This window comes from Otolemur garnettii, unplaced genomic scaffold (assembly GCF_000181295.1).
Source record: "Otolemur garnettii isolate 467f Iridium unplaced genomic scaffold, OtoGar3 scaffold00021, whole genome shotgun sequence".
NCBI classification, from domain to species: domain Eukaryota; kingdom Metazoa; phylum Chordata; class Mammalia; order Primates; family Galagidae; genus Otolemur; species Otolemur garnettii.
In genome coordinates, this window is record NW_003852416.1 from 15,351,541 (window position 1) to 15,377,319 (window position 25,779).

Sequence of the window (25,779 nt, forward strand, 5' to 3'; positions counted from 1 at the left end):
GCCTGCACTGAGCTCAGAGTTCTTTCTCCCCTAGCTGCTCTCCCCAGGCCTATTGCCCGGATGAGGCTCCAACTTGATTAGTAGGCAACCAACATACTGCTAATTAGGAGGCAGAAGGCATAGCAGAGGATGATTAGCTCGTGATGAGCACACGCTGCCTGCAGCAGCCTTGTTACTATCACACGGAGATTAGGAATCTGGGGAGCATCTGCATTTCCCCCTCACAGAAGAGAATCTGAAATTGACACGTTGAAATAAAAATGTGTCAAGTAGAGCTTGTAATTGACAAAGATTAACTTTATTTCTCTCGACTCAACTCTGCCTTCTTCTTCCCTGTGCCTCTTTGCCTTGAAAAGTCCCAGCTGCCAATGGAAGATACCCAGCAATTCTCTAACTGAACGGTACGATTTGGGAAGGACAGTGCAAGGTGGGCATTCTGGCACTCCAAGGACCACATGTGTGGGTGATGGACACAATTAGCTGCTCCCCAGGTGGGTCTATCTGGGAACCCAGAAAGACAGACTGGCGACAAGAAAGGCAATCCTGTCCTCTATCTGCTGATGCAGCACCCTGCGTTCTCTTCCCATCCTCCGTGGCTGGGCAGAATGCTAATTGCAGCCAGTTCCAAGGTACTGACAACAATAACCATCTGCAAGGGAGAGTAAGCAGTAAACGACTTGCCTTGTAGGACGTTTTCTGGGAGAGACTCCACGGAGGAGAAGTTGGGTCTTCCTGGTGGTAAGAAATTGCTGGAGCCCGGGACCTTCTGCACTCAGAACAGTGGGCATTGATGTTTGGGCTGAATAAATCTCTATTCTTTGGGGACTAGACTACACTCTTCCTCAGGAGTGAATCGCTGGTGCCCCCACTTTAGTTCATTTTTAATAGCTGCAAACAGCATTGTTCCCCAGAGACTGAGCTGTAATGACAGATGGCGTGTGTGCCTGTCATGATCTATTTTCCTGTCTTCGCTGACATTTTATAAAGAACCTGTGCTGTGTGCACGTACTCCTGAGAACAGCTCTCCTTGAGCTGTGACCAAGTGGAAGGCACTGGGAAACCATGTCCTCAGCACTTCTGGGGAGCTAAAAGGTGTTTTTTCACAAGTGACCATTTATCTGAGTATTTTTCCATGAGCGTGGACAAAAGAACCCATGTCAGTGATCCTCAGAGAGGGTTGGAGGGGCCCCAGGAGCTGGGGATGCACATATTGCCACAAAAGCATCATACGAGAAAAGAGAGTAAAGAAGAAGTTTACTGTTATATAAATTCCTGAGCCAAATATAGAAACAAGCAAGGCCAAAGTGTTTTTGTCACACACATGTAAGAGTGAGCATGTTTTGGAAACTGAGATCCTGGAGCCTTTAATTACCCGAGGCATTTCTGGCAGCCCTGATTAGAAGAGTTTTGTTCATGTTCCTTCCATATGGGTCAAGCAAAATTAGATCAGTTATAATAAAAACAATACAACTAATAAAAGCAGCAGTGACTTTGGGGATCAATGTGTAAATAGTGAATGTTAATCAGAATTCTCTTCCTTCTGAGGGGGTGCTGTGAAGGAAGGCATGTCTTTCCAAGTAATTCTGATTTTTTTCCCTGGTGGTGCAGCCCTAAGTGAGAGACTGGTTAGAACATTTTTACTACTCTGATGCCAGCAAACAGTGTTAGATGGACAAGGACCTATGGTGCTGGACTGGAACGGCTCAGAACCAATTTATTATTGGTGTGTATTTACCCAAATTATCCCATTTAATCTGGGTTCCAGCCCTGTGATGATGTTATTATTTTTAATTTATAGATAGGAAAACCGATTGTGTCGTTTTTCCCCTCTTGGCATCACATAATTAAAAAGTGACAGATCCAAGTTTTATTGAGACTTTGAGTCCCTGTTTTTAGCAGACGACGTTCCATTGGCTGCGCTCTGAATGGACCTATGTGTCATCCTGATGCATGTGCTGAAATGCAAAGAGCACTTTAATGGACACTGTGCTACTGTAAAGAAAATGGTAATTAAAGTAAGTTTAAGGGGCATTAAGTACTTTGGGAGGTAATTTTGGGCTACATCTGGTCCCCTTTGGCAGTGCTGTTGGAGAATTTGGCAGGACCCGGTGTAATCCGGATGAGGCATTTCCTCTGCTGTGTTTGCTTTCTGGCTTTCTTCCCTGTCTGAACAAGGCCCGTCACTTTAAAAGGGAAGCAGTGCAGCCGGGAAGCTGCTGGTGGGCAGCCTTATTGCCATCCCGTCCCGTGGGGAAGGCAAGGGCATGAGGCCCTGGGCTTCTAAGCAAGTGAATGAGCAGGGCAATTGGGATGAGGAGACCACTGAAGGATGAGTGTACTCGGGGAGTGAGATTCTAAACCATTTTGCAAAGGCTGGGCATGGTGGCTCACGTCTATAAGCCGAGCACTCTGGAAGGCCAAGGCAGGCAGATTGTCTGAGCTCAGGGGTTCAAAAAGTGAGACCCCGTCTCTACTAAAAATAGAAAAAATAGCCAGGGGTTGTGGTGGTTGCCTGTAGTCCCAGCTACTTGGGGACTCTGAGGCAAAAGGATAACTTGAGCCCAAGAGTCTGAGGTTGCTGTGAGCTGTGACACCATGGCACTCTACCCAGGGTAACACAGTGATACTCTGTCTCAAAAACAAACAAACAATAAAATACTCAATAAACCATTCTGGACATTATCAATATGCAAAGGGGAGGGGGGAGGATGGGTGAAGAGAATGATATTGTGGGGACCACACCTACAATTTATCCTATTAGGGTACATGTGAATTTGTCTAAAGGTTGAATATAAATGTCTTAACACAACAATTATGAGAAAGACATGATGGCTATGTTAGCCAGTTGGATGAGAGTTTTCCAAACTGCATATGGAAGCAACACACTGTATCCCATGATAGAATTAATGTACACAATTATGATCTAATAAAAAATAAATTAAAAAAAAGAGTTAAAACGGTAAAAAAAAAAAAAATGCAAGTCATAGAATCATACTGCCATGACCATCAGGCTCTCTACTGACTCTCAGTGGTATGCACTTCAATTTTGCAGTTGTAGGGAGGCGTGTGGCAGAAGGAACCCTGCCTTATTAAAAAGAAGACATAGTTTCCATCTCTATCTCTGCAGTACTTAGCTGTGTCACATTCAGGATGTCCCTTTCCTCTTAAGGTCTCAGTTCATCCCTCTCTGGAAGGGGGTTCTCCTAGTACTGCCCATACTAGTAATTTCTCAATAGTTTTCAAAATTGGCAAGGAGCTTTCCACATGTCTGGAAATCCAAACAAGCCACTAAGGCATGCCATCGAGTGCTTCTCTGACAAACAAGGAATGTGCACTCCAGAATGACTCATTAAAAGTCAGAGCTCTCCTAACTTCGGGCTTGGTATTCTTTCTAAAACACAATCCATCACCACCTTAACTCACAGTCTGCGTTTGTCCCAGATAACTCAATTCGGTGATTCTCAAAGTTGCAGCTGTTGCCCAGGAGGAAATGAGCAACTTTGGAAGCTGTTTTTGCTTTTTCAGATTAAGGAACTTTGTATCATGGTAACGGGAGCCAAAGAAAGTGACTTGTACCCAATCCCTCTCCCTTAGCTATTTTAGTGGCACATAATGTAGTGCTTGATCTGCTTCTCAAACTTTCATGCACATGAGAATCCTCAGAGAACCTTCTTATGGTGCTGATTCTTGGGCTCTAGCCCCAGATTACTTCTGCAAGCTTAGTTATCAAGTGTACAATTGCCTTAGAGAAGACAATTCAGATGCAAAGACAGTCCTTGCCACTGGTGAGAAGCCCTGCATAGAAATAGCTGCAAAGACAACCACAGTCTGCCATCTGTCTTAGCCTCGGTCTACTACTGCGAAATCTGGCAAACTCATGTTGGGGGTGGATACAGAGGCTATATTCTTAGCCATGGCTTATCTAAATGACCCAACTGACTCATAGTTTTTCACTGCTTCATTTTACTTTCATCCTTTTTAATCTAGTGGAGGAACTTCACCAGACTAGACACAAAATTCACATGAAGAGAACTCAAATTCCCTTGGGAAGCAAAAATGAACGCATTTAGAAAATTTGCCTTTGGCTTGCTAGACACTTTACATTGTTTGGGATGCTCTAAGCCATTAAAAATCCCTTAAAGAAGTTTAGGAACTTTGTGTTATGACCATCAGTCAGACCACTACTTTTAGAGCTACCTAAGTGACATTCTCGATATTTGAGGAAGGTACTTACATAATATATGTTTTTCAAAAGGTGAGTGTAATTCAAGAAAAGGTAAAGCAAGAATCATATAATTTTAAGTAAATTATGTAATCAAAAGAAAACCAACTTTTTTTCATCTTTTATCTTCAAATTGAGGTCAGAAAATGTGATTCCAGAATGATCAGTTTCCATAATAGAGGATCAAAGTATTGACCAAAGCTTTTTGGTTTCTTGGGGTTTAGGGATCCATGAAATTGATCACATATTTAAACACTAAATAATTTTTTTTAAATTTCAGATTAAAATGAAGGTACAAACGATCAGGTTACAGTGTTTGCATTTGTTAGGTAAGTCCCTGTTGCAGGTGTGTCCTGCACCCAGGAGGTGTGCCACGGTACCCTTACATCCTGCCCATTAGGTGAGAGAACACCAATCCCCTCCTTCTTCCCCTCTCCCCCATCCAATTCTCCCTCCCTCCAATTCGAGTTGAATTGAGCTTTTTCTCTTATGTGCGAGTGTATGAATTTGTCTACTGGCTTCATATTAGTATTGAGTACATTGGATACTTGCTTTTCCATTCTTGTGATACTTTACTAAGAAGAATCAGCTTCAATTCCATCCAGGTTAATGCAAAAGATCATCTTCATCTTTCTTTAATGCTGGATAGTATTCCATAGTATATATACCACAGTTTATTAATCCCTTCCTGGGTTGATGGGCACTTGTTTCCACATCCTGCTGCTTGTAAATTAAGCTGCAATAAGATTTTGGTTTTTTTTTTTTTAAGTCTAATTTACAGACTTTAGTCTGGGTGCTTAGTTCACACTCCTTTATTTACCCAGCATAAAGAAGAGCCGCCACTCAGCAAAGGACCAAAGAAGGAAACCTACTGTTCATTTCATGCATCAAATAGCAGGAAGAAGGGGAGAACCAAAAGGATGTGTATCTTGTTGGTTTCTTCTCCTTTTTAAATTTTCCCTGCTTAAATCTTTAAAACCTGAGTTGGAGTTCCATCTCTACCACTCACAGGGAACTGATACCAGACTCAAAGTCCTTGCAGTTACCAAGACTTCTGCTTGGAGATCCTTGCCATGCCCATGTGGATGGGAAACTTGGATGTTGGTTGAAATCTTCCATTTCATGGAAGATCCCTGTGGGTAGCCGAAAATGAATGTTATAGTGAATTGGGTCATTACTCTCAATTCTTCTTGCCCTTCCTGTATTGGGATTACTTACCCACATCTCTTATTATACTTAGTAGTGTCTCATACCAAAATAGGAGGAGTCTATTTCTCTAGCCATTGATGTTAGACTTGGCTATGTAGTTGTCTCTAGGTAATAGAACGTGGGTTAAGGTTAATAAATGATGATTGTGAGTCAAGGCCTTAGAGCCACAGACTGTTCTGTGGCCTCACTTGGAATTCTGTGATCCACCATGAAAAACACCTGTGCTAGGTAGCTGCTGGTCCCAGGATGATGCTGACCCATGGAGCAGACTTGAACTAGGACCAAGCCAAGCAGAACCTTGTCAGTCCTGACTGAGCTTAGGCAAACCACAGCCAACCTGAAGAAGACTCACGAATAAAAAAATAAACACCTGCTATTATAAGTGATTTTTTTTTGTCCTGGAGCATTATTGTTACCTGTAGTTGACGGATACGGTAGGTAAAGAAAACTGTCCAGAAAATGAAAGTGTGCCAAGTATGTAGCTTTGATGTACAAAAATACATTTATTTTCAACAATTTCAAAACCACTGTCTTTTTTTTACAGTAGAAATATTCAAGTGGAACAAGAAAACCAAGAACAGTATATGTACATATACTGTATATATAGATAAGACTCATGCATTTGTATTCCAGTGTTTAGTACAAGTATTGCAATTGTCTGCCCCATTTAACCCTTGAAACAAAGAAAAGCCGGATCTTTAGAAGTATTCCTAATACGGATCTATGCTGTAGCCAGCCAGATTCCTCTCTATCACATTCTCCCTGTGTCTCACAAAGAGGAACGGGAACAACATCCCACCAAAATTAACAGGTACAAAATGTGGCCTTTCCTCCCAAATATATACAGTATATCTTTTTTTTTTTTAAACAAGTGTGCTCAGGCTAAGCCTGAAAATAAAAACAATGCTTACAGCATGGCTTAAAGTGACCCTACTGAAAAGAATTGGTATGTGTAAATGTTTGAAGGGGCTGAGGTGCTGCAAAAGCCACTCACCCCAGAGGCAAGAACTACTTTAAGGGAACGGAAGGCAGACATTTGACTTTAAGGAAGTTGTGTACATCTGACAAGCAAATAGCATAGCTTTGCTAAAATCGCCTTTGACTAATATCATTAAAGGCTAGACTCCTATTTGGCCTGCAGGGTTTGCACAGGCTCAGGATTTCACAAATCCCACATCCCTCCCAACCTCTACAACCTTTCCCATGCCAAGAAGCGCTCACTGGGCTTTCCCCTCACACCCATGGGACTTTTCTGAGCTGAGCGTAGCCTGAGAATTCAGCATCAGCATAAGACACTTTCAGAAAATAGATGACCTGTCATTTTTTAGACCCATTGCCTGGATCTTCCAGAGAAAACTATTTTCTCAGGCTGATAAACACCTTCAGATTTTTCCTTTTAGAGAGGAAGCCTTTTTCCCCATCTGAGTTTCAGTTTGACGTCTCTAGTGGGCCTCATCTTGCAACTTCTTCCATGTCATTGTTGGAACAAAAATGACCCTCTTGTCCTATGATGGCACTAGAGTCCTTCCTTAATCAATTGCCCCAAAGAAGCCCTCCCCCCCACCCCTTTATGTACATAAGTAGAAACCAGCTATGGAGTGGACAAGGAGATGCAAGAGTTAAGTGGTCCAGACAACAGGAGAGCATCCAGGCCCAGCACATGGCAGGCCTGGCAGGTCGGTCAGCTCTGAGGGTCAGTGCATAAGCCAACACGCGCATCTTTTCTTTTTTCTCTTTTCTTTTTTACTAAACATTAAATTATTTCTTAGGAAATAAAAAGCTATTTACATTGTAATTATATACAATAAGCCACCTGTCACCTCGCTATTGACATGAGCAAGGCGGGGCCTCTCTCCTAAAGGTGTGCATGCTTCCTGCAGCAACCTCCACTCCCCACCAACCTGCCTCCTGGGATCTAACTGGGCAATGGTTTGTGTTGCTTGGGTGTGCACTGAGGGAGGGGTGTTGGTGATTTTGAGGTGGGTGGGAACTTACCAAAAAGCCAACCCAACTTAAACAAAAGGAAAGAGAGACAGCAAAAAAAAGAGAGAGTTTTTTATGCTTCTGATGACAGAATAAAGCAAGGAGGCTGTGGGAAGATTCATCCTTTGCCCTTAGCACAAACAGCCATTGATTATTTTTGTCCCATTTTAATCAGCTAAGAATGCATCTGTTCTCCCAAAGCTAAGCATCTTCCTGCTACTTAAGAAGGGGCCCTTGGTAAATAAAAGATAAAAAAGACATTTTCATTTTTCCATAATAATAGTAACAGTGATCATCAAAAATAAAAAGTCAGAAAGGTGGTTGACCACGTGGCTTGTTGGTATTAAACACTAGTGCAGTTGGGGATCTCCTTTGTGCTTTCGCTGTTTGCAATGGTGGCAATGCCTCCTGCAGGGAGAAGAAGACACCAGAACAAACAGATGTAAGTTCCACAAGGGCAAGAATCTTTGTTTTATTCACTGCTAAACAGTAAGCAACTGACAGGCATTTATTAAATAGGACACCTGGACAGTCTCACCTGTTGGCTCACTGGCTTATCACATCCACATTTAATGCGTGCCACCTGCCACACTAGCACCCAGGCAGGATCAATACACTGACCATCATCTTTAATGACAAAAACAGTGATAGCCAACATGTACTGAAACTTTACTACGTGGCAGTCACTGTGCTCATGATATAATCACAATAATCCTAGAAGAGATTCTTAGGTACTATTAGAAATATAACAGAAATAGAACAGAATCCATTACTCTCATTTCACAGATGAGGAATAATGAGGCAGAGAGGTCATAGAACCAGCAGATTAGCAGAGCAAAAAAATGGAACCAGAGATATCTGATGCCAGATTCCTCATTCATGTGATTACTAGTAAGGGCATATACTGTGTGGTACAGCTGACTTCATCTCTCCCTCACCCAGAGCCTAGTGCTTCCAGTCTTAATTGACTTTTGAGAGATGAAAATTCTGCCAATTTCATGTTTTAAAAAAGATGATTACTTTAAGTAACCAGTGGTTTTTCCTCATCCTCCAGTCTGGCACTGTCTAGCACAGGTGAGTTGGAATGACTGACCTAGTGGAGGGGGAAGAAGGCTGCAGGCGCTTGGTAGACAGGCCACATACCTATGACCCGGGTGTCCAGCTCTTTGTCCAGCAGCTCCTCAGGCTCGGTGAAGTCACTGAGTGTGATTTTGGGGGCATTTTCACTTTGGCTCACTGACCCAATCATCTCCTGCTCCTTGTCATGTTGGACTTGGGCATAGATGTTAATCCAGGGGATTTTCCTACATAGGGCAGGAACAAGATCAGATTAAGATCACAGGACATTCCCAACTCAGACAATTGGAAATCCCGGGTGATAGAGGAAGAAGCTATTAATGGAAGAAACAATGTCAAGGAAAGGTATGGGTCACCCAAAGACACTGTGGTCCTGAGGCCAAGGGACACAAGGTCACCCAGAGACCCCCAAATGCCAGGGAAGCTTCAACGACTGAACTCCCAGAAAATGTACCTTCTTCTGCAGTAAAGTCAAGCAAGTATAAATAAAAAGGCAATGCTGCTGGTCAGTGAGGCACTAACCCTTAAAATATTTAGCTTAAAGTTCACATTGACATGCTCCCCTCCAGACATTCTAGGGGGATGCTCCCCAATCACCCTCCCCTTTCCCCATATTCTTGGGCTATAATTAGGTTATAGCTTTCCTATATAATTAGGTTATAGCTTTCCTATGAAAGCTATAAGTTAGTTTCATAGTAGGGCTGAGTACATTGGATACTTTTTTTCCCATTCTTGAGATATTTTGCTAAGAAGAATATTTTCCCCCTCCATCCATGTGAACATGAAGGAGGTAAAGTCTCCATCCTTCTTTATGAATACATAGTATTCCATGGTGTACATGGTGGGAGCACAGCTATGGTTTATCCTATAAGGGTACATGTGAATCTTTCTAAATGTAGAATATAAATGTCTTAACAGAATGACTAAGAAAATGACATGAAGGCTATGTTAACCAGTTTGATAAAAATATTTCAAATTGTATATAGAAACAACACACTGTACTCCATGACTGTATTACTGTATACAACTATGATTTAATAAAAAGAATAAAATAATAATAAAGTTAACATTGAGCTTAAATATTTAAAACTTAAAAATCTAAGTTTTTAAAGGAGCTGGACTTAGATGCTCATAAGTTTGTCCATAGTGAAAACACATATTTTTCTAAAATTATACCAATTTAATCAATGTACATTGGCTTCTTTTATGAATAACTAAAAAATAATAGACTCCTAGCCATGTCTACAATTTTCAAAGCACAATTTATGGACCTTATGGACCAAGAAACTTAAATACTTCAATAGTCCATTTCATCATCTGCTCAATTGGGTTAACAGTAGCTCCCCTCCTCCCCGGACTGTAGAGATCATTAAGGAAAGGAATAAGAGAAGCCAAATAACTCCCTTTGAAGACAAATAGTGTGTTTGGAAATGCAACTCAGGCCGGCTGTGGGCTGGAAGAGCACTTCAGGTTGAAATCTTGTCGAGGCCTTCATTTGCTGACCCATGCCCATCATCTCCGGACCCTCTGTGTTCCAGGCTCTGTAGCCTCCTTCAAATTCCTCTAACCCAGCAGTTCTCAAAATTTACCATGCTTAGACATCACCTAGAGTCATTGTTACAAAGCAAATGTGACTCTCTAGGTCCAGACTGGATGGGTTGAGATTCTGCATTTCTGCCAAGCTCCCAGATGATGCTAATCCTTCCGGATGGTTGGAGACCACGCTCTCATACATCTTGGGGACTTTGAGCTCCCCCACATCTTGAGGACTTTGACTTAACTGTTCTTTCTTCCTGTAACACACTTCCCTTTGCTCTTCTCCTTCAGAGAGAAGAGATGTGTCCTGTCTAATAGGTCCCCCATGACGTATTACAAATTTGTAATTAGGGACAGTATCTATGAAAGAGGCGTTTCAATAAGGCATTGGTTTAGGGTGATGTAATAGGCAGTATGTATTGACTCATTTTCTGTCTTTTTCTCCCTAGACTAAAAGCCCCATGAGGGCAAAGGCTTTGTGCTACATCTTCACTACTACACATTTAAAGTAGCACAGTGCTTGGCATGTGGTTTACATTCATTCATTCACTAAACATTTATTGAATAAAGGAGTAAATGACCTCAGAGACTGTGCTCTTTCTACTCTACTATACAATATTCTTCCATAAAAGACTACGTTTTTATCTTAGAAAATATAAGACTTTTAGATAAGACCTCTCTTATCCCATCAAAGGATGGAGTAATTCACTTCAAGTCCAGACATTCTAGGAAGCCAATTACTAGCATTAAAACATGGAACATGTGACATGCACGCTAATCCAGACAATTCCATGCACTTCTAAGGGAGAAGCACCCTGTTGTCCCAATGCCAATCAGGCAAACATCTACATACATTCCCTTCCCTGCTCCAACTCCAAATGAGCCAGAATGTAGAAGCATTTTATATGGTTTTCCTATAGCTAATCCAGTAGAATACAACCTGAAAATACGTTTGAAAGATGCAGGAGTGTCTATCTTTCTTTTACACTCAATTTTCAAGCCTTTGATGTTTGCTTTCCATACATTAAGGGAAATGAACTCATGATGCCTGTTGGCCTAAACCAGTTTAATATAACTTATAACATAAGAACCTTAAATGAACAGAATCGATGTAAGGCAGCAAACAGCAGGCCCTTTGAATGTGTATAAAAAAAATTCATGGCGGGAATGGAAACTAATATGTTCCTTTTGAAAAGATGTTTGGATATCACTTAGGGATCTAAAAATAGCCTTGCCATTTGATCCTTCAATTCCTCTATTAGGTATATATCCAGAGGACTAAAAATCACTTTATAACAAGTGATTTATTGCAGCAGAATGTTTACTGAAGCCCCAATTCATAATTGCTAAGTCATAGAAGAAGCCCAAGTGCCCATCAACCCATGAATGTACTAATAAATTGTGGTATATGTACACCATGGAATATTATGCAGCCTTAAAAAATATGGAGACTTTACCTCTTACATGTTTACATGGATGGAGCTGGAACATAGTCTTCTTAGCAAAGTATCTCAAGAACGGAAGAAAAAGTATCCAATGTACTCAGCCCTACTATAAAACTAATTTATAAGCACCCATACTTCCATATGAAAGCTATAACCCAACTATAGCTCAAGATGAAGGGGAAAGAGGAGAGGGAGAGGAGAGGAGAGGGGAGGATGGCTGGAGGGAGGGTTTTGGTGGGAACACACCTTCGGTGCATTTTACAAGGGTACATGTTAAATCTACTAAGGGTTAACAGAAACATTAAGAAAATATGGTGAAGGCTATGTTAACTAGTTTGATGAAAGCATTTCAAATTGTACATAAAACTAGCACATTGTACCCCACAATTGCATTGATGTACACAGCTAGGATTTAATAAAAAAATTCATGGTGTCCCTTCCTTTCTTTTTAATCCAGAAAAAATGCAGTTTAATGACTTAGATTCCTTCCAATCATGACAAAACACATTGCTCATGAATAGTAGAATCGACTGTAATACTGATGAGGTGCTGGGGTGGTATCAGCCAGTTCCTGATCACACAAGTGTGTGTATTTCAGAGGGGTAACCAGGGCCTGCCGCCTCCCCTTTCCTGCTTTGCTAATGATATCCATGGGGACTTGCCCTTATAAAGACTATTCACACTATTTTGGTTTCCAAATAACACATCTAAAAACTGGCATATTTTTCATCTTTCTCACATGGATGGTTGTAAAGGAATACATTTTACATCACGATTTGCAGCACTTAAAAAAATAGGAAGGTTGCTTTCATTTCTTAACATATCCACTTGTGGGACTGTTGAGAATATAAGTCACGTCTGAACCACTTTTCATGTAAGAAAGATAGAAAATGAGGAGATCAAGAGACGTGTCTGGCCACATGTTCATACTGGGTGAAGTAAGAGGAATAATGTGGACAGCCCATATCTCTCTCAGAACACACACAAACAAAAACCCACAACCAATTGGGATTTGTATTTATTTGCTCCAGTTGTCATGAACATTAGAAGTCTGAGGGAGAAAATTTGCAGAGAGCAAAGTGGGCTTTAGACAGTAATGAAAGCCCTACTGAAGAAATAATGAGAAGTCATATAAAAGCTCAAATATTTTCTTAGATAACCAAAACAGTAGATCTACAGTTACAGAAAGAAAGCCTATCATGTCAGGCATTTTTCAGGAATTAAAAGCCATCACTTAATTCTATAGCTGGAGACATGAAACAGTAGCAGTCATCAACCAAGAGCGAGCTGGAGTGTGAGAGGCACAGGGATATTTATTGAAAGAAAGCTTGAGCTCATGGTAACTCTATTCTCCTTGTCATTGTTAGGTGACTGCCTGGGACACTGGGATAATTTTCAGTGCCTGGCACACAGTAAGTACTCAACAAATACATGTGGAATGAATAAATGGTTTTGTGACTTCATGCTGGCAATTACAGACAGGGGGTTTGGGGTCTGAGAACTCAGTAAGGCCAATGATCTGGACACAGAACAGAAATGCCCCCACTGTGCTGTTCAATAGAGCATTTACTAGCAATTTGCTTTAAATTAATTAAAGTTAATTACAACTAAAATTCAGTTCCTTGGTCACACTAACAGCTACTGTAATAGTGCAGATTATAAAGCATGTTTATCATTGAAGAAGTGTTACTGTACAGTAATGAAAGAAGCAAATGAGACTCACGTTCAGGGCTAGGAACATGACCTTCACTTGTTGCAAACCAGGCACCCTCCCTGTAGCTACCATTGGGATACCATGTGATAAGGAAGGAAAGGGGAGCAAAGAAAGAAAAAAACAAAAATAAAAACAAACAAAAAAACCCCCAGCAGAATCTCTATCTACCAAAGGACTTCAGCACTTGGAGGACAACTTTCAGACAAAGGGGCCACCAAAAAAATGGTTAGCTGATGACTGGTTACTTTTAGCCAACACTGCTGGTCACCCAGTTGGATTGGCATTTATTTCCTGTGGTCTTAGCTTTGTGATCCACTGTCAGAAACTTAAAAAGGGTTGGCTGAAAATCAGGAAAAACAAAGGCAGAATAGCCAAGAGCGCTCATTATCTGGCATGGATTTATGAATTAATATTACCATGCACATGTTTACAGATGCCTCCGCTAATAAGTTGACTGTGTAGGAAATTTAAACATATTTATGAAGGAACAGAAACGTTCCAATTCAGCGGACAAGTGACCCTTACATGTCCTTGCTTTGTGGCCACCTGACACAATGTCTCTTTGCAGGATGGCTATTGGCCCCTGTCCTTAGCACCCCTGGAGTTGCAGGAGGCTGAGGTGATACATTTACTTAGCTGGTTTCCCAACCCCAGCATCCACCAGGCTTCCCTACAATCAAATCCCTGGATGAGTCAAAAGTGAACATGTTCTTTGCATATAACCAAAGCACATCTATGAATGGATGTTCCTTAACTAGACTGTTTCCAAATAGGACCTTTTCTTTCTAGTTGTGACAGAAAAGGTTTTCTTCTCTTCAAAGTGAACAGGGATAGATGGGCTGACAAATCTGGATCCAAGATCAAGTATGAACTTGCATACTTGTCTATAAACCTAGTAGGGAAGTAAATCTCTGTCCATCCAGTGAGCATGGAGGTTGAGGATGGTATTTCTGCTGTTGTGGCTAACAGTGAGGGGCAGGCTGAGTAAAAGTGGTATTATTTTTAAGCAACTGAGATGACCACTAGTGGAGAATTAAGCAGGAAGAAAGGGAACAGGAAGAGTCAAGCCTATTTCCCACTGATCTCTACCAATACCTAAAAGCATCACCTTCCATGCCTAGAAAGATTCCCAGGACCAAGTGGTGCTTTCAAAATTCATCTGATATAATAAGATTTTTACTTCACTCAGGATTCCTTAGAACACATGCCACTGAAGAAATGTTTGAGAACTATGTGCCAGTTTATGATACACAGAAAGTACCTTCGGAAGATGTGCTCTTTGTTATGGCTAATAACATAGCTTTGTTGATTATATAGAATAGAGCAGTTATAGGTATTATGACATTTCAACCATATAGCAAACCTATAAACTATTACTGTCTTCTTCATTCTACGGAAGAGGAAACTAATGCTTAGAAAGCCAAATACTATTGTCCAAGGTTACAAATGCTGAAAGTTAAAATTGGATCTGTCTGATTTCAGAGTTCATACTCTTAACCAGTATTCTTCCTGGTAGAAATATTACATAATTTAAATATTGGTACAGAATTATTGATTTCAATTTCATGGTTGCAATAAGTATCTTGTTATACCACTCTCCTGTGACTTTTAAAAATAATTTCTGAATACATATGGAGTTTGGCTTTCCTGATCAATTTCTCGTTAGGACAGAAGAGGAAGAAGGACAAAGGTTGAATATTTTTAGCATGCAAATTTAAACAGAGATACTGGAACTGCAAAAGGAGACGTGAAAATGCATACATGTGTTAGGCCTTATTTTAGAAATTTGGGTGAGGTTTGATAACCCTTAACCCTTCTCTTAAAAAGAATAAATTAATTTCGTAGGCTAGCCTTCATTACCTAAATTGTTATACCTATAAACTGGATAGAGGTCTAATTCTTAGACCTATGTATTCCATCCAACCCTCAATCATTCTTGCTTTCCCCCAATGTCAACAGAACTTCAAGGAGAATTAAAAGCAAATTCTTAAGACTAGTTTATAAAAGTTAGTTATAGGGAGAATCATCCTCAATGAATCTAGCTCCAGGATCTAAATTAAGCACATACCTTTTAAACTTGTAGATCAAAAACACAGCCAGGCCAACAAACACCACTGATAAGAGCATAAGCATGGCTGAGCTGCTATGCCCAGCACTGGAGTCCACCAACGGAGCTAGGAGGAAAGAACAGACATACTCACTTAGAAGCTATTAGCTGGAGGGAGTACCTATAGGAGAAAGGACCACTGGTATGCATCCTTATGTCCAATCTCCCTTTGCCCTAAGTGCTCTCTGGACAAAGTCAGCCTGGCTTCCGTGATGAGAATGATATCCCTGACCAGAGCTTGTTGGGGAAAGCAAACTCCTCTGTTCTGCCTGAGGAAACTTGTTGTTCTTGGGATAAACTGAACAATGTGTTCCTAGATGAGGGGCACAGAAGGGCACAAACGTTCTTGCTCTTCAATAGCCTGCGCACCTGTCAGTGTGAAGTTTTTGATTAAATGCTAACGCAATTTTTATTGTCTTTCTCCACAATTGTCTGGTGAAACACCACTGGATGGGCATGCTTGGACCTCCATATCTGAAAAGTCTCACTTGAAAAGAACCAATTGGCAAACAGACTCTCCCAGAAAGCCAGAAACAGATGTTTAGTGAGACATGCCTGTATTATTCCTTTCATAAATACACCAACTAGAATTTATTCCTGTTGCTATTTAGACTCCCATATTGTAAGTTGGAAGGGGGTTTTAAACGCATATTATCTAGCCTCCCATCTAAGATTCATAAAGTCAAAAAAAATAATAGAAATGGAGAGAGCCTGAGGACTACCCAATGTCATTCCACTGAGAACAATAAATTATTAAGTAAATGAAGTTTAGACACAAAGAAATTGTTGGTTTTCTTCAAAACCATCTAGGGATTCAATGGCAACACCATTTCTCACATAGTCTTCCCAGCATAAGATGAATCTAGTTTATATATATTGATATATACACACATATGACTAATCTTTATAAACCATCACTACACAAAAAGGCCCTCCTTCAGAGCCACTTTCAGGGGTTTGTGAGAAGTGTTTGGTGATTATCTCCTCCCTTTCCTTTACTGGGTAAACAGATCTTCATACCCATTTCTCCCAATTCCCAGGGGCACTTACCTAATGTCAGCTGTGTGACATACACAATGACTTGAACTCCTGGCTTCAGCTCAAACTGGATCAAATTTTGGTTTAGAGCATTAAACAGTGTCTCTACAATCTACCAAAAAAAGAGAGAGAGAGAGAGGATTTCTGGGAAGACGTGACATGGGACGATGTTCCCTCGTGGGGTAAGTAGGGAGAAGGTTAACAGGTCAAAAAATGACCATGTTCAGTCAGGAAGCAGGATGTTAGGACAGCTTTATCAATTCTGTCCTCATATTTCTTAGAGTCTTATGAAGCCCAGGGGAACAATGCGGGTTTAGACTGTCCAGGTCCACTCATAATGTGATTTATTTTTTCAATTTAACATGGATAGAAAAGGATGAGAAATATGCACATGAGCCTGGCTTTTATACATGTGGGTTGCACCTGGCCAACTGAAGGGCTTGAATGTGTGTGAATTTCGCTATGGGCAAGAATCCTGGAACCAATCCCTCGCGTCCAGTGGAAGGATGACTGTAGTCTATATTATTTGCTTACTCTGGAGAGGGAGGGGAGACGGAAAGAGATGTGCTGTTAGCTGGAGGGAGTACCCTCTAATCTGATGAATTAAAGCTGTAACAGATATGGGTGTTTTCTTCAATTCCTAGTTCAGTGTTCTTTCATCCATGTCTTTATCACCTACTGTATAAAGACCTGTTATGGGTTCCAGTGAAAGAAAGTCAACCCATCATTAGCTTTTTAATCTGACTGAGTAATACACACAGGGGATGAAGCCCCCACCAGAATTAAAGGAGGCACATACACCCCCAGCCACTTTTTCTGCTTGTCCTATCTTAGAGACAATGGGAGGCAAACATCAAAGCAGAAGCTGCCTCCTTTTTATGGGATAATTTTTCCTCTTTACTTTTCCCCGGCAAGTCTCAGAACACATAACATCGATTTAATCACTCTGTAATTCCCACATGAAAGCTGAGGCAGACTTAGGCTGTTGTCCCTAACTCTTATCTTGCTGTATGCGCCTTAATATCACAGCTGCTATTCATCACCGTAATTACCTATTTATCTAAATGGATGGATATTGTAGCTTCCAAATATAGTTCACACATGCCACTTGCTATTTCAGAATAAAGAGGTCTTATAAAAGTGATGTATGCATTGAAAAACTGAATTTATTTCTGGCTAACTTCAATATGCAACCCTGCAATGGAGGGGACTGCTTCATTTTCCAGAGAGACTGCCATTGCCTCTTTACTGCTCAGGGACTGTGGATGGAAATGGGAATGGGGTGGTGGCTTTGTGAGGAACACTGGGACACAGAAAATGTCTGTATATGATCACTTCGTACAGAGGCAGGTGTTTGATTCACGCTGATTTCCAGCAGCCTCATCTGCACTTATTTCTTCTTCTTTTTTTTTTTTTTTTATGAATACACCAACACTGGTACAACCTTATTAACTAAACTCTAACCCAGTGGTTTTTTTGTTTTGTTTTTGTTTTTGTTTTTGTTTTTGGCCAGAGCTGGGTTTGAACCCACCACCTCTGGCATATGGGACCAGCATCTTACTCCTTTGAGCCATAGGCACTGCCCAATCCTCACTTATTTCCACTTCTGACTAGAAGGCAAGAGAGGGTGGAGCAGAGTGCTGTCAACACAACCCCAGGAGGGACAGGGAGTGAGAGGGAGGAACACCAGGCCAGCCGTGTCCTTAACTTACAGGGAAGTGTGCCCATCACAGCACAGTTCTATGTGCCCAGGTGATAGGAACATTTTGGAAATGCTGCTTCCTTTGTCAAAGCAAGATGGGGCAAACCATCTCTCTCTAGAGAAGTGTGTTCAAAAGTAGTTCATGTTCTCCCCAAAAGCTGAGCTTAAATTGGCCAGGAGCTCTAGGGCCAGTGCCTTTTAAAAAGAAGCAGCACATAGCCCCAGAAACAGGTAGAGAAACTCAAATCCCACCCCTTTTCTCTGCTGCCTGCCCCACAAGCCCTAGAGGTTACTAGGTGGTAAACGTGAGCCAGGTGCAGGGGTGGTCACCGCTGGCATGGATGGCGTCGGGTGCCTGTCCTTCCTGAGCAGCTAAATGCTCCCATCTACGTCTGCATTTATTCTGGAAGGTTGACTGTTTTTCATAAATCTCGGTCTTGGGCAAAGACTTACAGAACAGGGGCTGGGGAGCAATGGGAAAGAGCCTGTCTCCTTTCTGGCTGGAAACGGCTTTGTTCCCCCTCCAGGTGTGGAGGACAGGCAGGTGTCCCCGCCACGTCTGCTTCCACTTACTTCTTCCAGGTCCCCTTCGTTGCCTTTCCTCCTCTCCGTCAGATTCTTGGGTGGGAGGATGAAAAGCTCTGCTGAAGTGGGGAGGCCAGGGAACATGGCAATGAGGATCTGTTCTTCTGGGACACTGGTTACCTGCAAAGAGGTTTAGTCAAAGAGTGAGGTCCTGGGAGAACTGGCCTTTCCCAAAGCTTTTTAAATGCAGCATTTTAGGCACAGACTCCAATATACATCCAGGCTTTCTCTCTATGTTCCCCTAGATCACCTAGGTAAAGAATTATTAGTTTCACTAATTCCTCTATGCTGAATTTCTATAAAAAGGAAAAAATATATACATGTCTTATTACAGAAATCAAAATGGTATGACAAATGATTTTCAAAGCATTATTTGCTGGGAATATTAGCAAAAATTGCTCCCATAGATTTCATTTTTCTGCACTAAGAGGACGAGAGCTTATAGCTAAAACACAAACAGACTGGCTGCAAATGAAGAAGAGTCATAAACACGGGAAAATGCAAATTTAAAGAAAGCAGAACAGTGCTTCTTTTTACTTATTAAAACAGGATTTTCTTCTCTTTCTTCTTCTTCTCCTTTTTTTTAAGTTTAATAACTAATATCGGTGAGGCTGCCGTGAAGAAATCTTCCTCATTTGCCACTGGTGACGCTAAAAAATTTATACATATTGCCAATTTGTTTTCCAAAAGACTTACTTTAAGGCCATAAAAATAGTCATACCCTTCATTCCGTAACTGTGACTTGGTGAGCTTGTCCTAAAGACACAATTAAAAATACAGGAAAAGCCATATGCAGGAAAAATGACTCACGACATTATTTATAATAGCAAATAAATGAGAAACATCTCAAGTATTCAAAAAAATAAATAAATATTGGTGTAATCACCTGGTAGTATATTATTCTATCATTAAGATGATAATGACTAGTACGGGCAACACAAAAATCCTTATGATCGCTGCCTCCTGATCTATTTCCTTACATTTCTATGGTTACCTCGCCTTAAAAATGCAAATGTACAGAAAAGAAAATAATGGAATACTGAAATTTATTACAAGGCTGGGATTATAAGTGAATTTTTCTATTGCTGAAGTGTTTACTAAATGGATTATATTGCTATAGTGATAAAAACTTAGAAGTAAGCTGCTGCATGAAGGAGAATTCTTAAAGAAAATAGGACTCTGAGCTCTCTCCCTGTAAAGAGTATGCTTATTCATTCCTAAAGAATCTTAAAGATTCCTAAAGATCTTGTAACTAGAAAAACACCTCTTATGTGCATCCAAATATGATATGTCATTTGTGATTCAGCGGAGATGCCCACCTTCTCCAGGAAGTCCCCTCTGCCTACAGTGATCTCCACTTCTGACTCCCACCCCAGGCACCTCCAGATTACCATACCCAATACCATCCAGAAGCATAGATGATGTCCACTGTGACTTACATCTGCCTGGTATAGTCTTTTCTCTGTAGCAGCCCATATAGCCTATGGCTAGGAGGAGTGAGAATTATAGGAAATACCTGTAATGGAACACCTTAGTGAAAAGGGCACAGAGAGAGATTTGGTTCTAGCTAGCATGAGAGAGCTCGCGAGATGAGAACAGTGGTGAATTGGCAATCTCTACACCTGTGGTGTTGAGAAGCCCAAGATCAGCCTTATATTAAGCTGGAGGAGAAGGCAGTCAAAAAGCATGCGCATTCTGTCATGGATCCACTTACTCTGACTCTGTCTCCTTTCCTGCCTGCAGAATGCCAGCACGGCGTCTCTCTGCTGAAGATTACCAAGCTCTGCTAAAGACTAAGATCTATGTGTTCTATGAAGACTGCTTTACTCTAAGATACTCTATCTCTCTCTCTCCAGCTAAAGTAGATAGCCCTTAAGCACCTAAGAGAAACTGTTCCTGAGCAAGGTAGCTTAGTGGTCTGCGTTCAGAACCTACCTAAGCTGGGCCCGAGACCTGGCCAGTCCCCGGCCCTGACAAGTGGTGTCAGAAGCAGATCCTGACATTTCTCTAATAAGTTTTTCCTGTGTGCTTGCCCAGACATTCCTGGGGGTCTTTGTGGCTACATTATTATTCTAAAAGATGTGTGATGAATCGTATAGAAACAAAGGGGTTGGGTGTTTCCTATTTTCTCAGCTCTGACTCCTATATGGAACTAGGCTTACACACTGGAGTGGGATGGGATGTGAGAAGGGTGGGATTCTCAGGGTGGGATGTGAGAAGAGAGAGCGCCAGCCTGCAGAAACATGAGTAGCACCACTTAGAAGCCTAAAAGGTCCACCTACCAGCAAGGGATCCCCTGGAAACCCTGAAATAGTTTGCAACATGCCTCAGTGTCCTGCCATGGGACATGACCCTTGAGGAGCTGGCAGTCCCAGTGCTCAAGTTCATAGGGCAGGAGGGCCTTCCAAAGAAAGCAAGTCTGAGGATACCGGACTTAGTGGCACAATGCAAAGAATCACCCAATGTAGTAAAGAGGGTCAAGCCTATTAGTGACTTTGTTGGTGGGACCTCTTGTCTCAAAAAAGAGGAATTTCGGGTGGTGTCAGTCAGTCAAAGACATTGGAAGGAGCCTGGATGACTGGCCCTCATGAGATTTGAGGCAAACAAATTGATTGGCATGACTGATTATTGTTATTACAATTGCCAAGTTATTTCTTTAAAAGCTGGTATATTTTTAATAAGTGCAACCATGAAAAATAGAATTCTGGATGCTTCCCCATCAAAGACATATGTTATGGTCTGAATATTTGCGTGTCCCTCACCTCTAGCATCCAAATTCATATGTTGAGCCCTAATCAGCAATATGACGGTATTAGCTTGAAACCTTGAGCGGCGATTAGGTTTTTAGGGTGGAGCCGCACAAATTGGATCCCTGTCCTTACAAAAGAGAAATCCTTTGCCCTTTCCACTGTGTGAAGATATAGCAAGCAGCACCATCTGTGAACCAGGAAATGGACCCTCACCAGACATCGAATCTATTGGAACCTTGATCTTAGACTTCCGGGCCTCCAGAATTATAAGAAATGAGTTTCTGTTTTTTATAAGTCTCCTATGGAAAGGATTTTGCTACAGCAGCCAAAACAGACTAAGACAGCATACTTAGAAACATCATTTTCATCTCTTTCTATGAAAATCTCTTTGCAAAAGATGTGAAGTATAGTAATTCTTCTTGACAACTCCCCATAGGAATGCTCTTAAACCATTCTGTTACCTATTCTCCCAGCCCTTCCTGGATCCTTCTCCTCAGGCCTGGGGGAACATCTGCAATCACACCTGCCCGGTCTCCCACCCCCTGGGAGCCCAACAGCTTCCACAGCCTCAGCTCCTCAGACCCTTCCCAATCATCCCTACCTCTAGCTTGAACCTCTGTTTTATCTTCAGACCTATTTTCTCAACTCTTCACCCAGCTGTTTCTCTGCTGCTCCACACTTATATTAGAAAGGTGGAACCCTTATTGTTTTCCAAGCACGTCTCTCCCACACAGTCCTCATCTTGATTAATGGTGAGGCCATCTCCTACCGACTCTGGTAACCAGAAAGCTTCTCCCTCCCTCACATTCACACCACGTTATTAGTCACCAAATCTATTGTTCAGCTTCCTAAGTAGCCTTTGACTCTTTCCTCTTCGGGGTCTTATGTTCTCTGGCCTAGATAACTGCAGTGGTCTTTTTCTTGGTCATCTTTTGTGAAATCTCTTCTCCATCTGTTCCCTTACTTCCTGAGCCACCTGTCATCTGCATTGCCAGTAGAAAGGGTGACAAATATAAATCTATTAGCAAAATTTTCTTAAAGAAAAAGAAAACAATACTTTTCATACTCTGCAGTGCCTATAAGATAGATGCCAAGATCGTTATAGCTTCTCAGGCCCTTCTCAATCTGACCTAACCACCCTAGGTCAACTTAGCCACAGTGTCCCTTATAACCTAAAGATTGTCAGAGCCAAACTCCTTACCATGTCCCACTATGCTGTCCTCTTTCAAGAAACCACAGTTTTGCATCTGCTATTCATTTTATCTGAAAGACACCATCCTTTACCTGTTAACTTACATTTCTCCTTTGAAAACACTCTTCAAGTACCCCCTCCAGTACCACTTCAACAGTTGAACAAGTATTTGCTGAATTGCAAACCTGCACTTCCCTGGATACAGCAAATCACACTTCTTTCTTTGCTTCTCAGAGAAGCTGTCTATATCTCTCTACCTTAGAGCTGGTCACACATTAAACTCACTCCTACGTTTGAATTGAATGTGTTTGATTCATCATTATGTTCTAGTACCTGGCTTTGAGAGAATAGTTAACTAAACCCTTTCACTTTTCTAAGGCAAATCTGACATTGAATGAGCACTAGTTCCTGCTGGAATGCTTTGTTTTCTGATCTGTATCCAACTGATTGTCCCCTAGGGCCAATGGTAGCCTTGTGAGTCTGAATGTCTGGTTAACATGACCCCTTTGGTCAATAAAAGCCAGCTAAGTACATGATGTTATTATAGATTCAATGCATGATTTATTAACACATTAACTGCCACGTGAGTTTTATGTAACTTATGTTAGTTTTGAGCCTGGGGCATCATGAAATATATATACCTCCAGGTCTCTTGACCTATCTTGACCTAATAAATCACTGTGGCCCCAAGGAAAAAAAGAATATCTTGTGAGGGAGTGAATGTGGAAGGGATCAAGCCCCTGTCCCAGAAAAATCCAAGATAAACATTTGGCCAATTTCTGTCTTTAAACCCTCTCTTCCTCCCTCTCTTCTACCTTCTTCCTCTCCCTCACCCTTCCTCACTCTTTCTTCTTCTCCCTTCCCTCCTTCTTTCTTTTATTCCCTCCATTCTTCCTTTCTCTCTCTCTTTTCATAGAAAAGCAATCTCTAATTGTGGAAAGGTTGAGTTATTCAATGAAAATGTATTCTGGACCACACCATCTAGTTCTTTTCTTTATTCACAAAGACATACAGTAAGATAAAGCCAACTTACTTTAACCAGAGCTCGCTTGATGACATTGCCAATATCTTGCCTCCACTCAGGAATGTCAGGATTGTGGTAATCCAGGTTAGGAGAGAATGACAAGAGCTGTGACTGGAAGTATTCTGTGGGGGAGAGAATATGTATGTGAGCCCAGGGTGAGAAAGAGAGGGTGTGATGGGTGAGGGGCTCACTGTGCTGTAGGACAAGGGTCTGCTCTTTCATGAGGTTTCTGCTCTAACTCCTTATCCCAGCAAATGGTACACATGCGGTCCTAACAATTTTGTTAGTCACTAAGCTCTCAAGTCTTTCTTCTTGTAAATAAGAATATATGAAGTGAAAGAGAAGCAGAAAATCCTAGGTGACTTGTGCTACTTGTTGATCTATATAACTTTGCACTGTCCTGGAGGAATATCTGAAGCAGTCAGTGATTGCCATAAGGGTGGACAGAGGACATAGGCTGGGCAGGAAGGCACAACACAGGACAATTTTTCAGGGCTCACCATGAACTGCGATGTCTTTTGTGTCCTGGATAAGGGCATTCCCGGCAGCCACTTGGACGGTGATGGTGTTGGTTCCCTCTGTGTGGAAAGTGAAGGAAATGCTGCTGTCCAAGGTGATGAGGGGCTGCAAGACAGACAAGTGACAACACCCATTTAGTCCTCTGTGGGATATCTTCTTTCCTTCCTTCCCTGTAATCCTGTACTGTCACTCTTACTTCAAAAGAAAAAAAAAAAAAAAAAAACTTTTTACACCTTCCTACAACTGATTATTCTCCCAGTATCCAGGAAGAATATTGAGCTACATGAAACACATCATTAAAATGTTAATTCCAAGAGATCAAGAAGACACTGGACATCCTGGATTTTGCACGTCATTCTGTTCCTTCTCTTTGAGCAAACCAGAAGTGGCTTTTGTAAGCTGTTCCTGTTGATTTTAGAAATAACAGATCATTTTTCTTCTCCAATATCTAATGTTGTATATCCATCTTGTATTCCTGGACTAAAAGATCTTTCAGAGAAATGACCCTATTTTTTTTTCTTCTGTATTGCTCACCCTAGAGTCATGGTTTTTATACAACAGAAAATATATGTAAATTGAATGCATGGTCAGATTATTTACTTTTTGTTTTATTATGTTTTCCATTGCAAGGAATTTTTATCATTTTAAAAATGTTGGAAAACATACATATTTGTGATCACTTGTTAATCTTGTTCTCCCCCCATATCAAAAGAAATAGAAACTTCTCAAGGATAAAGAGAAACAGAATACAATCATATCTCAGAATCCATGGGGGTTAGCATGCAAGAGATCCGTAGATACCCATACTCAAATCTGTCCAGTAGTCCCTCCATATCTGCAGATTTTGAATCCTGCAGATACTATATTTTTGATCATCATTTGGTTGTAGATATGGTAACTGCAGACATGGAAAGCTGATTATAGTTATTGAAAAAAACATGTATAAGCAGACCTACACGCACAGTCCAGACTCATGCTGTGCAAGGGTCAACTGTAATTATATAATTTTCCCCCTTTGGAAGAAAGAATGTTGATAAAAAGCAGATGCTTATTGGAGAGAAGAGAATGGATATCCTGAGATGGAAGATTCAGTGGTAATCTTAGAGTTCCCTTGCCAGGTCTCTGCCATCAGAAAAGTAGATGTAGCAGTAAGAGTTTGATCTAAAGCAGCTGATAAAGAGATATCACTAATAAAGACGTGTCACAAGCACAGATGAGGAGACCCCCCTCTTCTCTCTGTGTTTCAGGAAACAGGATAGACGGTAGTAATGCAGCCAATTGGGGGCTGCAGAGCTGCCATTTAAGGGGGTGTGCAGGGTTGTGGGTCAGCACCCCCATGCATGACTTAGATGAAGGCACGCAGAGTCTCTGCAGAGGTGCCAAGATTCAGCATCCCCGCTGCAAGATGGAAATTCCTTTCTAGCTCAGAATTTTCAGCAGAGTCTCAGAAATAATAATTTAATTTCTTCTGCTTTAAAATTCTATAACTCTGTTTTATGATCAGGCTGATGGCTGAAACTGGACAGGATTAGAGATATTGCCCTGAGTTTCCATTATCCTTCCTTTTCTGTTTGCTAAATGAAAGAAGAAAGGGAGAATGGAAAGAGATACACTACTTCCTTTAAGGGCAAACCCCAGAGGTCAGGCATTCTTCCCCATACTGAGACCAGGGTGAT

The 25,779-nt window shown here is 41.3% G+C and overlaps 1 protein-coding gene across 1 annotated transcript in view; it reads right to left on the reverse strand.

Moving 5' to 3' along the window:
• Positions 1-5,910: 5,910 nt before the first annotated feature.
• SORCS3 (sortilin related VPS10 domain containing receptor 3) overlaps positions 5,911-25,779 on the reverse strand; it is a 599,222-nt gene continuing 579,353 nt past the window's right edge. Inside the window, exons 21-27 of the mRNA XM_003787189.1 lie at positions 24,085-24,208; positions 23,594-23,706; positions 18,607-18,738; positions 16,344-16,443; positions 15,255-15,360; positions 8,558-8,718; positions 5,911-7,822 (exon numbers count right to left, since the gene is read on the reverse strand). Of these exons, the coding sequence (XP_003787237.1) occupies positions 7,758-7,822; positions 8,558-8,718; positions 15,255-15,360; positions 16,344-16,443; positions 18,607-18,738; positions 23,594-23,706; positions 24,085-24,208 (801 nt within the window). The 3' untranslated portion in view covers positions 5,911-7,757. The remainder of the gene's footprint in view (positions 7,823-8,557; positions 8,719-15,254; positions 15,361-16,343; positions 16,444-18,606; positions 18,739-23,593; positions 23,707-24,084; positions 24,209-25,779) is intronic.